Genomic DNA, 15,015 nt, shown 5'->3' with positions numbered 1-15,015 from the left:
CCCATCCCTCCGCCGTCTCCAGAAGATCATTCAGAGCCACGTGACCAGGGTGTGCCCCGCTCTGCCTCCAGAGTCAATTCCAAGGGGCGGGGCTAAGAAGAGGTGGGCGAATTCTTCAATTTGGCTCGCCGCTGTATCGGATGATCCTGGAGCAACCCAATACGACCCGGCTGGGACTGTTGACCCTCCGGATACCCGCCCCCTCCCCCAGCCCCCCTTTCCGCCCTCTATGATTATGATGCCTTGACTCATTTGTGAGTCACACTGGACCTGATCTTGGCAGGCCATGGGAGTGGGTGGTGGGGAAGAAGACGAGGACACAGAAGGAGTGCGCTTGGTGAGGGGTAATGGATGAACCCACTTATGGGACTTAACAAAAGCAAAACAAAGTCAGGTAAAAAGAATCCCCCGCCTCCTCGCCCCTTCATCCCTAGGGGATGCCCCCGCCCCAGCTGCTCTCAATAAGCAGGTCCTACGGACACAATATATTTATGTTCCCTGCCCCTAAGGCGCTCACATTCAAATGGAGGAGACAAAACACAAATAACTATACATACAAAATACAGGTATAACATAGGCATAATATTTTTTGTATGTTGTTCAGGCCTGGCTGACTGTGGTCCCATTTGGGGTTTTCTCGGCAGAGATTCTAGAGTGATTTGCTATTCCCTTCTCCGGCTCATTTGACAGATGAGGAAACTGAGGCACCAGGGTAACCTGCCCAGTCACACAGCTAGTAAGTGTCTGAGGCCAGATTTGAACCCAGGTCTAACTGACACCAGGCCTGACATTGTATCCACTGTACCTCCCAGCTACCCTACATTAGAGAGAAAATTTAGGGAGAGGAAAAGCACTGGGGGGGAGGAGGGAGGGATGTCTTGGAAAGACCTCCCTCAGAAAGTGAAGTTAGAAATGAGTCTTGACTCAGACTCTGCCTAGCCCTTGTGACCCTGGGCAAGTCATTTAACCATTTGCCTAGTTTACCACTCTTCTCCCTTGGAACCAAAACTCATTGATTCTAAGGAAGAAGGTAAGGGCTTAAAAAAAAAAAAATAGAAAAAGAGAGATTGAGAGAGAGAAAATGAGACCTGAATCTTAAAGGAGGCCAGGGAAACCAGGAGGCTCAAGAGAAGAGGATTGAAGGCATGGGGGAAAATTTTTTAAATGGGAATTTGTTTTCCTTGATCACATATTTGTTATAAGGCAGAGCCAGCTTTCCCCAGTGTGGAGAAGTAGAAAGGAGAAACAAATTTAAAATGTAATTACAAAAAGAATAGAAACAGCATCTCCATGGATGGAGTAGTATGTATGAGGAACAAGAGCACCTGGGCTATTTATCTACATATTATTAACTTGTTTCCAGCTACTAATTCAAAGACAAATTCCTCTACAGTTAAGAATACCCAGGATCAGGGTAAGGGCAAAAGCCCAGAAAATCTTCCGAAGAAAAGCTTGGAGAAAAGTACCCCCAAATTTGAAGGCACTCAAGGGCGTTTGAAAACATCTCTGAAATCTTCACAGAATATGAACATCGCTGGTAGGAAACATCCCAAAGGGGGATCTGTTTAAATCAAGAAGGATGTGACTGGGGTAGAAGGCATACATTTTAAATTTCATTTCAACAAATTTTGATAAAGCAACTAAGATGGAAGGTCTTGGGGACTTCAAAGATAAAAATGACCTCAATCCTGTTGACAAGAACTCTACAATCTAATTAGTGTGTGGGTTGGTAGCAGAAGACATTTATGCAAATGATCATTATTTTGTGGGGAGTGTGATGAAAAATACACAGTAGATCTCCAGAAAATGAACTAAAAATATTTTGAGGAGAAATATGTAGATCATTTTTATTGGCAAGATATGGGAATTTTCCCCAAAGAAGTAGCATTAGAATTGAACCTTGAAGGGAAAGTGGAGGAACAAGTGCCAGACACTGTGCCAACTAACTGCCCTTAAAGGAAGGGACTTCAGCAGATAGAAATGAGACAGTAAAGTATAATGTGTTCTAGGGGATGGTTTAAACAAGGACTCAGAAACAGATGAGTTCATGATGAGAACATAATAAGACTTAAAAGGAATCAGATGATAGACCATGACTGCCAGGATAAGGCATTTCTCTCTTATTCAATGAAAAGTGGAGAGTCTTTAAAGGTTTTCTGAGTAGAAAAGTAGCATGATCAGAGAGATACCTAAGAATATTACTTGGCCAAGATTGAAGGAGACTAGAGGTGTAAAAGGATAAGATCCTGAAATAGGGGGATTACCATGGGTACAGAAAGAAAGAATGCAGGCATCAGATGTTTTACATTGGTGAAAATGGTCATTGGACCCTCTAGAACCCCCAGTAACCTATGAACATATTTCCCTTCATCTTAAATCTTTTTCCTCTTATCCTTTTTACATCTTCTTATGCTACCAAAACTTGGCTCCTTATGAAAGACACCACATCCATTCCTACTCCCCTCATGTGTAAGACTAGGGCTACCTCATTCCCTGGCACAGTAAAAGGGAGGGGGGCTTATTTTTGCTCCTTATTTCCGTTTCCCACCACTTTATTTTTTTTTTCCTGAGACCCAATCTCCCATCTTGCCCAGGCTAAAAATCTAGTAGTGCTCTCTCTGTGTCTCTATCTGTCTGTCCACCTGTCTCTCTCTTTCTTTCTTTCTCTCTTTCCCCACTCTCTTTCTTGTACATGTCATCAACTTCTTTAGACTCAGATTATCTCAGCATAGCAGACTGCCAAATCTCTATATCCAGTACCAATTTCTCTTTTGAACACAAATCCTTTCTCAACAAGTGCCACATGAGAAAGGAGTAAACAAATCCAGAGTGGAAGGTGACCCAAAAGGAAGGAGTGACATAGAGCAAAGGAAAGAATATTGCTGGACTGACTAGGTACAGAATGAGAACGCCTTCTCAAGCAGGCCCAATGTGTGAGTTAGTTTTGCTCTTTTGTATACATTTGTTAAGTGATAGTACAAAAGGACAACAATAAAACTTTTTTTAAACGAGCAGAAGTAAAAGAAGGAGGACCAAATAGAATAATCATACTACTTTATCAAACTTAATAAGGTATACATGGGTATGTTTCTTTTTTAAAAAGCAACATAACAGAAATTCACAATTTCATGTACAATCCTCTTTTTTGTTCTTTTTTTTATATTGAAATGTTTGTGTTTGTTGATGATAAAGTTGCCAAGAAGAAGGATTTTGTTTTTCAAAGGAAGAAAGAAATTGCCCTGGCTCTGGAGGTCAGAGGCCCTGAGTTTAAATCCCATTCTCTGCAACCATAGCTCAGAACCTTCCTGGATCTCAGATTCCTTATTTTGTAAAATGAAGGGATTGAGCTAGATGACCCCTGAGAAGGGCCCTTTTGGCTATGAGTCTGTGATCCTAAGAGGAATTTACCAATTATTGCAGAAACATAAATGTTAAAAGTCATTTTGTTCATTGTGTTTTATTCTTATCGGACTTCCCCTCAGATTAACTTTGGAATATTCGTACCTGGTGGTGGTGGTAGTGGTTGTTATTTTTAATTTGGGGTAGAGTCTGGTTTTTCCCATTTGTTTAACAAGGTTATAACTAGGGGAGCTCCACCAAGGCTTTCTTCAGAACATCCAGGTTTAGAGAGGCATCCTAGTACTTTCAGTCCTTCAGCAACAGAGAAAAACTGAATTTAGAACCTGCACGGCTACAATAAGATCCTTCCAAGTGTCAGCTCCTTCCCCCAAGTGGCCACCTACTTGGCAAGTTGTTGCCTGCCTTACCTAACTCCCCATGCCCCATGATGTCCCAGGATATCTGCCCCACCCATGCCCCCAAAGTGAAGGGAGATTGCCTTTGAGATCACTTGCTAAGTGCAGAGTTGCTACTTTCAGACCTGTTTACTAATCACTATGCTCCATATACACAGTAGGTGCTTGGTAAATATTTGGTGCCTAATGGAGGAAAGGAAAAGAAACAAGCCACACCACCCCCTGGACATTTCATTGTTCACTGGGTCAACTGAGTGAGAAGTCTGAAAAAGAAACAGCCCCAAAAACCATGTACAGACACAGACCCTGCTTCCTCTGTTACTCAAAAGAATAGTCCATAGACAGGCTCCTAGATCTCATCTGAGAAGCCAAGTAGTCTAGCCCCCCTCGCCCTGAGGGAGTTTAAATGACCAAGGTCACCCAAAGAGGAAGTATCAGAGGCAAGATTTGAACTTGATTCCTTTGACTCCAGCGCCAGTGCTCCATCTCTCCTGGGCATTTAGGAAAGAACAAAGCAAAGTGCTCTTTGAAATGGGGGGTTGTTACCAATTGGGGAGATCCAGGAAATCTTCCTGGAGGAGTTGGCATTTCAGTTATATTTTCAAGAATGAGGAAAAGTTTAGGAGATGGAGAAGGAGGGGGAGGGCATTCCTGATGAGAGGAACAGAGTAATCAAAGGCTTGGAAGAGGGAATGTGTGGCTACACTTTTAGTGTCAAACATGTCAAATACTTTTGTCATTAGAATCATTGGTAACAGGGGAAGGGAGCTTTCTGTTTTTTTCAGTAATACTTGGATTTCCCCCACTCCTCTCTAGAAAAGGCATCTATGTCAAAGGAGCCCGAGCCAAGACCTGTTCCCAAAATCATCGTTACTCGAGCTTCCAAGGATTCAATTCTCAGTAATCGAGATTTGCAAAGGACCATAAAGGACAAAACTGACTTTTGCCCCATATACGAACATACCTCTGTGCCTTACTCAAGTCCTGGAAAATCATCTGCACCAGTGAAGAGACCCCCCAACAAAGTCTTCTAGTGGTCTGCAGGGACACCATTGCCTTCCTTGGAATCTGGTTGCAGCTTCTCCCCTTCATCTTTGGCTAGCCACCTCAGCCTCACTTTTCCATCACATGCAGTTTGGAGGAATGCAGGAATAACTCCCTGAGAAGTGAACTGGGAAGCTTTGTTTAAAATAAACACCTAAATAAAGAAATGAATTTTGAAAGTGGATAGATTGGTAACAAGACTGTACAGGGAGATCAGGGTGCTCTAAACTTATACCAATAAGTTAAAAAATCTTTTGATATATTTTTGAGGGGGAAAAAATCCCAGTGGTAAGTATACCTGTAACCAGATTCTTGATTTAGAAATGATGCATTAATTATTCTGATATGTTTGGGGAGAAGGGAGGATTTTATATGAAAAAAAATTAGTTTGAGAAACTACCATATACCATTTTTTTTTAACCCTTACCTTCGATCTTAGAATCAGGTCTGTGTATTGGTTCTAAGGCAGAAGAGCATTACAGCCTAGGCAATGGGGGTTAAGTGACTAACCCAGGGTCACACAGATAGGAAGTGCCTAAGACTAGATTTGAACCCAGGATCTCTAGTCTCCAGGCCTGGCTCTCTATCCACTGAGCTACCTTTTTTTATATAAAAGTTATATAACTTTTTTAAATGGCTCAGTTTATGTGTGTTGTCCTAGTATGGAGCCACCTAATCCATGTAGTTCTAAGTCTGAGAAGCAGTTTCAGTTTTGGGAAATCCTCAAGGGATGGCTGAATGGTCTATTGATTCTTCAAAGGTAACCCTATTTCCCTCTTATCATTGAGGCAATTGAGCCATGCCACTATTATTTTGGAAATCCAAACAGGGAACATTAGACAAAAGCAGTATCCATGGGAGACAAAAGCAGTTTTCTACCATGCCAAGCAGATATCCCTCAAGGGAAGTTTGCTAGATTTACTAGCCAGATATCTCTTAAGGAAATCCCTCAAGGGCAAGACAAGCAAAACTATGTATGTGTGTATACATTTTATATATATATACATATATATATGCATACATATCCACATATATACACACACACACAAATATATATAATCTTCTTGACAATCCAAGTGAAAGTTAAAAAAAAAGTTAAAAGTTTCTCCTTAAACCAAAATTAGATTAAGCTGTTAAAAATGATGGTTGTGATTTAGTTGGTAAAAATCTGAATATAGTAAATATTATTATAATAAAATATCCTTTTAAATAATTTGAGTTAGTCATCATTAGTTAAATATTAAAACTTGAATTTTAGCATTAAAGGAGTAATATGACCCAATTATGTCCTAATCTGAACTCAGTTATAAGAATGAGTAGAAAGTCTTTAGCTTATACCCACACCCCAAGGCACCATTTAGTTCCTAAGGAGAAAATAACTTGCAAAGGATTATATAATGCCAGCAAATTCTCATGTATAATTTCCTCAATTACCTGTAAAAACAATTTTTATCTTCATTTAAAAAAAATTTTTGAGTTGAATTCTGCCCCCATCCCTGAGATAGCAAGGAACTTGTTATAGATTTTACATGTATGACAGATTCCTACATGTATTCCTCTTGATCCTTAGCATTTATTCTTATTTTAAAGTTAAACAATTTATCTGATGAAAACATACAATATCCCATCTGGTTTCCTCCAACTTGGCACTCACACGTGTATAGGTCGTGTGTATGAGGATAGACTCTCCCAATTTCAAGGTATTTTATGCGTCCAAGCTTCTGAGTAACCCCCTCCCTAGTGCATTAGCAGTCCGCCAATACATGCAATTAGCTTAAAGCAAAGACACTTACGAAGGTGGCATAGTGGAAATAGTAGTGACAACACATCGATCCATAATCCTGAGGCACATCCTCCCAGGAGTCACAGCCGATGGTGAGTGGGTCGGGGGTCTTGAACAATGGACCCCCACTCATTAATAATGTCCAGAGTCCAGGACTGAAGTAAAAGATAGCAAGTTTATTGTCGTTTTAAAAAGGGGACATCCCCTGGCTCTTGATAGCAAATGCATGGCAGATGCCCTAGCAGCAAGTGTGGTGGCAAAAAATGCCCTAGTGACAAGTGCAAATGTCTATGTGTAAAACAGACTTTTTATAATAATCCTGACGCAAGATTCCCGTGATGTTACAGACATTAAGCACACGATTGAACCCTCAACAAAAGTTTCTTTCCTCCATCTCCCTGCTAACGTACCAAACTCAAGATTTTCCAGGCTGTACCAGTTAAATAGGCAAGGAGATACATTTGCAAGGGAACATGGTATCTTTTAAGAAAGTTGCTGAGTTCTTGAATTCCTAATTGTATCTTTGTCCCTTCCCGGAGCTTGCCAGCCACCTTGTTATCCTTTCCGGATTTGTTCTCAGACTGAAGTCTGCCAGATAAGCTAGCCACCCAAGGTCTCTGAAAATAGATGGAGGTTTTATTGGAAGAAAGGAGAGCAGTTTTATTCTAAGGGGTAGTAATACTAAGTTTAAATTGAGTCCTGAAACTACTAGGGTGCAAGTTGGGGCTGAGACAGACATACCTTTGTCCCACTCAGTGGAAAGAGTGGACATAAAGTATGTTGGCAGTAAGGTTCTTATGTAGGTGTGTGGAATGGAGGTCTCAAACAATAGACCCCCACTCACCAAAAATTTTTGGATTCCAGGACTGAAGTAAAAGACACCAAGTTTATTGTACCTTCTTAAAAGAGACATCCCCTGGCCCTGGATAGCAAATGCATAGCAGATGCTCTGCTAGCAAAATGCATGGCAGAATTGCTCCAATGGCAAAATGCAATACCTGCATGTAAGAACAGACTTTTTATAATAATATTAATGCTAGATTCCTTCCCCTCTCTCTCTTCCAATCTCTTGTTAGGAGGGGGCTGTGATATTTACAGTTTTTGAACATGTGATTTAATTTCAAGGTGCAATAAGTAAAATATATAGAAGAAAAGAGTTACACTCTTCCTCCCTGCTAACTTATCAAACCTGTAGAAGCTTTTGTTCTCTTGTGCTGCTTATTATCACTACTTCCTGGACTTGTTCCCAGAAGTTTGCCTCCAGAGTAAATAGGCCACCCAAGCTTTCGAAATATAGAAATAGATGGGAAGAGGGTGCAGTTTTATTCTAAGCCCCTAACTCTCACTGGGGTCCTAAAAATATTGGGATTATAAGCCAAATATTACTTTGAGAATGACACACTTAATCTTATCTCACATAATCCCCCCTCTTTAAATTTCAAAGTTTCACTTTCTACAACAACAATTAGTAACATTGATTAGATATAAATAAACACACTTCATCTTCAGAAGTCATCTTCAAGGAGTGAATCTTCTCAGGAAACTTGCTCCCTCTGCACCAGGTTGTTTACAGAAATCCTGTAGGCGTTCCTGCTAAAAATCTTTTGCAAGGCAAATTTCAACAATATTTATAAACACATAAGTCACAATACTTTTGCATATAAATTTCTCTACCCCAGGTTCTGTAAGAGAAATAAATTCCTGGGCCTAATCCTAAATCTAAGATTCAAGCTTCAATCATGGTTAATTAAAACTGGAGGTGTCCCCTTCTCTAACTATTTCTACAGGACCTTGATTAATAAAACCTTAACTAATACTAGTACATGATAAATTCTAAACTTTCAAATACCAATCTATTTTGTTGTTTGAGAAATGGAAACTTTCATTTCACAATTTGCCTTTTATGTTGATTATATGAATTTGTCATAAAAGGAAAAGTAGGGGGGGAAAGTCATAACTGTCCTCACTGCTTCCCTGAGTTCTACACCTTAAGAGGACACAGAGTGAGTGGCTTGACACTGTCTGACTTCATGTACAGGCCAGAGCTATCACTGGCTCATGCCATAGTTGTTTTACTCAGGGACCATCAGAATCCAGTAGGCCTTATCAAGTCAGAAGGGTCCTATCTCAGTTTCAGATTGAGATCACCTCTCCCAGCTCCTCAAAAGGGCTTTCACTTATCCTCTGAGTGTCTCATAGCTCTTCTCTTGAATGATGAATCAGTCATCAGACAGTCATATATGAATTCCAAGCACACAATAATATCAGTTAAGATCCAAGAGCCTTTTTACCTTACGTGACAAATCTTCCCCATTACAACTCAGAAAATTCACTTTCTCAGTGATCCAATTCCATTTTCCTGAAATTCCATAATCCAAACAAGCTTTTTGTCTTACTCTAATGACTTCCTAAAGCCTTACAAGTTTACAAAATAAAATGTTCTTAACTTCTCCATACAGTAAATGCCAATTCTGTTTATTCTTCATTCTTCATATATCTTATTTTTCCTTCACCAAAGACTCTTCTTACTCGATTGTTGCAGCCCAAGCAACATATAAGCACTTGGGTTCTTAACCTGTAAGGGAAGCCCTCAAATTCAAAATATAGAAAAGAGAGGGAAAGGAAATAAAAAGGCACAGAATGACACACCAGACAAATTCTCAGAAGGAGTTTTGAAGCTTCTCTAATCTTAGGGCTCTCAGCACCAACATTTATCTGCAAATCAACCTATTAGCTTAGTAAATACAGCATATGTGCATTACAATGGTTTACTCAAAGTTACAAGATCCATTTCCACAAAGATAAGTCAAAACTGTTGATCCAGGATGTTCCTAAATTTCACAATCCTAAAAATGTGTCACAATAGACATATGGGTTTCCTGGAAAGTATGATGTAGCATGGACCTCATTGAGCATCCTCTGCAATATATCTTATCTATACTATCCTTTTCCTGCTGTGCATTATGTAGATAACAGAATTGCTTGCAATGTGAATTTTGAGAGCTGAGAGTGGGCCTTTTTTTGAGAGAGCTCAATTAAGCTTGTTTCCTACTTCGTGAATGTAGCCTCTAAACCCCAAATCAATTCTTTTATTGAAGATTTCAGTACTGTTTAATCCTGTGGATTTCTAACATGGTCATAACAAGAAATTTGCCTTTGCAATTATATCCTGCTTTAACTATCCCTTGACCATTGCCATCAAGATCAGTCTTGACCAAATTCATAATCTCAGGATTTGTCACTCTATAACATATCTAACTGAAAAGATTTTATCCCCACCTATTACAGTTTATTCACTTCTCTGAAAATACTCAGGGTCATAATGTTTACCCTCCCCCACTTGGTAGCGGGAAAAATAGTTAATTGTTTAAACTTACTAGTCTCAAAACATTTACTCTTTTTTCCCTTCAAAGCCTCTGCCCCAAAACAGAATCAAGTTCACTATGTTCCTACTGACAATTTACATATCTACTTATATTATACACATATCTTCCTCTGGACCTCAGAAAGATGCCCCATATTCTGGTCAAAGTCTCCTACACCTTGTTCCTTTATTACACTAATTCCCATACTCCTCTTCCCCTTCTGTGACTTGCTTTGCCCATCACTATTCAAATAAGTTCCATGCTATCAGGTATAATTTTTACCTGCTATTAGTGACTCAAAGGAACCCAGATTATCAATCTTTCTACAAATTGCATTATTTACATAAGATATCTTTAGCACATTTGTCTCATCTAATTCACTTTGAACCTTGATTTAGTCTACAGTACAAATTCATATATCATTTGTGATTCAACACAATCGCATTCTAACAAGTTGCATTTAAACACATGTTTTAATCTAAATAGAATCATTCTTGCCCAAAGTACATATTTTGTCAACAATTTATATATCACAATATATCATTTAACAGTATTCCAAACTCTTGATAATGGTTCCATTTAAAATTTAGAAATTTAAAACTTCTTCCCAATGTTTATTGCATTTGTTCTTGGTGCTTACTTCTGCAGTACATATACTAAAATAACATTTACCCATTCTCACTTATGAGCACAAAATTTTAGATTATACAGAATCTTAGTATTTCATCACATTTTCCAAGAAGCTAGTATTAAGTTCTTATATACCATTACACTTCATTAAACAACAGCTGGCAGTTATTATGAGTTTGCTTTTGATTTGCTTCTTAAAGCAAAACTTTCTGCCAATCAGGCTGGCTACCCATTACATTGATTAAGAAAAACATTATAATCTCAATTTCAGTTTACTCAAATAAAACCATTCTCATTATGCCCCAAAATTCACATCATTTTAACTATTGTTTATTTTAAGTCTCAGTGAGAACAGACTTCTCACTACTAAATTGGCACAGAATAAAACTTCTGGAATCTTATAAACTCTTGCAGTCAATTTTCAACACTGAAATTACCTTTATATTCATTTCACTTGGTTCCAGGAGCACATTTCAGAATCATTTGTGATTTTCCAAAACCACATATACATCAACCTTGAAATTAACACCATTTAAAAAAATCCACTTGTGAGATCAAACTTATTCTCCTTTCCACCCCCTCTCTGTGGCCAACAGAAAAGAAAGGCGGAAACATCTGACAGGTCTTACCTGCCTCTGTCTTCTCTAAAGCATAGGGCAAAATCCCTTTTCATTTTGTTAAACTATCTTAAGAGTTCAAGAAACTCAAAATTCACACTGAAGTGCCTCCTTTTTGGATCTCTTAACTCATTCTCTTGTTTTTGATTCCCTCATGTTCTGGAATAATGAGGGAGTGAAAGACAGAGTACCCCATCAATCACATAGAGGCTTCTTCCCAACTCCACCCCTTTCTTATGTGTACACATGATAATACAGTCACCAAAAAAGACAACAGTTAAATAAACTTCGAAACATGTTTCATCAGTGTTTCCGGGAACAAGATTCTTCTAGTCCATCCACTTGAGTGTAGTTCTCATAGTTGTATTTTCAGCATAAGAGGACACCTAATATCTCTTCAGGGCTTTGTCCTTATCTTCAGTAAGGCCAAAGAAAGACATTTGGTCCAGGGTTAACTGAGTTTCCAGCATCAATTTGGTGAGCTACTTTTCCAGCTCTTGCTTAAAATCCCAGTCAGTTTCTAAAGCTTTTGCTAATCCCTGCAACATCTTGGATGCAAAATGAGTCTCATCAGAATCAATATTCTCAGTAAGACCATATCTAGGCATAAAGTGTTAAAACAAAACTTTGATCATTGTTCTGGCAGTGGCTTGGCTGATTCCTGCCAGCTGTTCTGCCCTCAAGCAAGTTTAACACTTGATTCAGTCACTCTGCATGAGCCCATTTGTTTCTTTCTGCTAGAAATCAGAACTCTCTCCTAGCATTGTTGGAGTCTGGTTGAATGCATATAATTCACAGGTTTGGGTTGACCAGGCCTTTGGAAGGCAGCCTATATTCATTAGAGCCTCTTCATTTTCATCAGCTATTCCATATTCATTCCTTTTTCCATCTGACACTCATGAGAACTCATCTATAAATAAGGTCACTTCCCCAGGTAGGGAGGATTTTTGCAAATCTCTCACTTTAGTCTGGCAATCTATTACTTCCATGCAATCATGTTCTGTTTCCTTGGGATTCTTATTCCTACTCCCCCACAAAAACATTGCAGGGTTCAAATTAGAATCTGATGTCAGAGCTACATCATCTTTCTCTAACAAACTGGCTTCATACCTTTGTATCCTTGAGCTGGACTGTAAAGCCCTCTTTATCCCTGATAATTTCTCCTCTCCCTCTGAGTCCCACTTTATGAGATCTGGAGATTCCTTCTCTGCAAATTGTAATTGATATTACATTTTAATTGATATCCGATATTTTCTCTTCCTCATATTGCACTACTATTGGTTGGGTGATGGGGACAAGAAAATTCTCTCCCTTTATCCCAATCACAATAAATTTCACTTTACAAAGCTTAACCCCTTGGGGTAGTACAGTAAGGGATGACCTAGCTGCCCCTGTATCTATCAGGAGTGTGGTCTCTACTACCTATCTTCTACTTTCAATGTTATCAAGGGTTCCAGGTAGGAGTCATCAAAAAGCCTCTGACTCCTTGAGTCTTCAGTCTCTATCCTTGAGTTTTCAGTCTCTGAGAGAGAGAATCTTCTGCTCTTTCTGTTGTTTAGGACAATCTTTTCACAAGTGGCCTACTTTTCCATAGCTATAGCATATAAGAGGGACACATATGGTCTCTGGAGGCCTTCCAAATTTATTGCTCCATCCTTTCTTACAATCATTCCAATCCTAGTCTGTCCTTCCTGCTGTAGCTCCTCTTTCCTTTCACTGTCACAAATACCTCTTGGGCTTGCTATAAGAGCACATCTAATGGCTCATTCACCCAATCTTCCACTTAATTGAGCTTTCTGCTAATTTGGCCAGAGATTAGCAGTCACATCTAAGCCAGAGTTAAAAAATTCAGTCAGGGTTTCATTTTTCTCCTGTTTGGCTTCAAACACCTCATTCAGGTTCTGATTCAGGGGCACATCTGTTCTCATGCCCTGAATAATATTCTCCTGATAGACTGGATCATTGTGATCCTGGAGAGGGAATTCCTGTCCACCTCTTGGGTAACTTTAAGCTATGGGATGTTCATGGTCCCAGGCCCTCATAGTAGCTCATCTTATATGGCCCTACTCTTCCTCTGAGAAGAGGAGCTCCAAAACTGGCATTATTTTGGTCCATGTATACATAACCAAAAATTGGTTAAATTCCTCTGCCAGCCCAACCAGGTCTTCCAACAGGTTTCTTATTTCTTTCTTAGAATTTTTCACTTTATAACCACTCAGGGGAGCATTAACACATCCAACCCCTGTCCTAGTGGGACCTCCCTCATTGGGTATTGCTTTACTACCCCACTTAGGGGTGAGTTTCTCTGGTCCTCTGCTCCTGACTTAGGGATCCATAAGGAGCAGTGGGGGGGGGCAGGTATAGTATATTCTCCTCAAGTAGGAGTGTGCTTGTGAAATAGCAGGTGGCAATGCCTGAGGAATAGAAGGGGGAGAAGGAAGCATATATGGAATAGGAAGAATTTCAAGTGGATCCTATACCTTCTTGTCCTCCCTACACAATCCTAAATCTTCCTTCTCTTGTTAGTTTTTTAAAACAAATGTTTCCACTTCAGGCAGCCAGAGGGTAGCATACACACATCTTTCATCTCTAGGCTATTTTGCATTCACATAAAAGTTCAACAATCTACATACTCTATCCTCTGAGGACTCAAATCTGAGCCAGAACATTTCATCATCATTCTTATCTAGGGGCATCATGTTATACTTCAAACAACAGTATTTTATAAAAATTATCTATCAAAATTTCCAAATTTAGGTGAATCCTCCCAGGCATGTAATCTGATCCCTAAAGGGTTCTCTCATGGGATCTCATCTACTTTTTTATCTTCTCCACTATGTTTCTTACTTGAGTGTCTCTGACTCATCTTTCCCATATCAATCTTTGGTTGTCTCTAAGATCAGAATGTCTATTTAAACCTGAAAATTCCTGCCACTCCTCCATTGGCAAATAGCTGCCTCAAACTGCAAATGCCACATGGGTTTCCTATCGACCCAAAATGCCTCGAGAGAATGAGGTTCTCCTGCCAGTAACAGGTCAGCTGTACTCAAGCAGTTCTACAAACAGAGGAAAGCTGCATAGACATGCTCCACAGGCTGCTCTCAGATGAGTCTGATACCTGGGAGAAAACCACTCAGTCAGGGTTTTTCAATTTCACCTCCTTATTAACAAGCCTAAGATACCCTAGGGCTGTGATGGCAAACCTATGGCACACGTGCCACAGAAGGCACACAGAGACCTCTCTGTGGGCACACGTGCTGTGGACCCAGCGTGCTGTGGACCCAGCATGCCGTGGACCTGGCACAGAGTTCGTCAGAGTTCCTTACTAGAAAGCCAGAGGGAGATGTGGCTGGGCTGCTCTCTTCCCTCTTTCCACATCACCTGCCCCTCAGCCCAGCAGCCCAATGGGAGTGTTTCCTCCCTCCCCTATGTGGGGTAATGTGGGCTGCTCATATGCTGCATGAGGGTACTACTTGGACTATAACTTGTTGAGTCTGTGGTGAAGGTGATTCCCATGGTAAGATTGAAGAGGAGCTAGGTTGGAGGGGAGCATAGCTCACAGCATGGCACATAGCTGGAGGGGAGCAGAGCTTAGGCAACAGCACAGGTTTTGTGGTGCTAGCCCTGTACGTGCCACTGGCCCTGCCTTGTTGCCCACTAGAGGCTTATCTATAAGAACATCACACAATACTGATTTTTATATGATCTTAAAGGTTAAACCACAGAATTTCTTTTCTAATCCTATTGGAAAGAAGTGTATGCAGAATTTCACATAGCTGTGAGTGTTCATGAAATACACCATGATGCAACCATCCAAGTAA

General features: G+C 39.9%; 1 protein-coding gene across 1 annotated transcript in view; it reads left to right on the top strand.

Moving 5' to 3' along the window:
• Positions 1-286: 286 nt before the first annotated feature.
• SPATA33 (spermatogenesis associated 33) overlaps positions 287-15,015 on the top strand; it is a 29,194-nt gene continuing 14,465 nt past the window's right edge. The window contains exon 1 of the mRNA XM_044659383.1: positions 287-344. Within this exon, the coding sequence (XP_044515318.1) occupies positions 287-344 (58 nt within the window). The remainder of the gene's footprint in view (positions 345-15,015) is intronic.

This window comes from Gracilinanus agilis, chromosome 2 (genome assembly GCF_016433145.1).
Source record: "Gracilinanus agilis isolate LMUSP501 chromosome 2, AgileGrace, whole genome shotgun sequence".
NCBI lineage: Eukaryota > Metazoa > Chordata > Mammalia > Didelphimorphia > Didelphidae > Gracilinanus > Gracilinanus agilis.
This window is presented reverse-complemented; position numbering and strand designations above follow the sequence as displayed.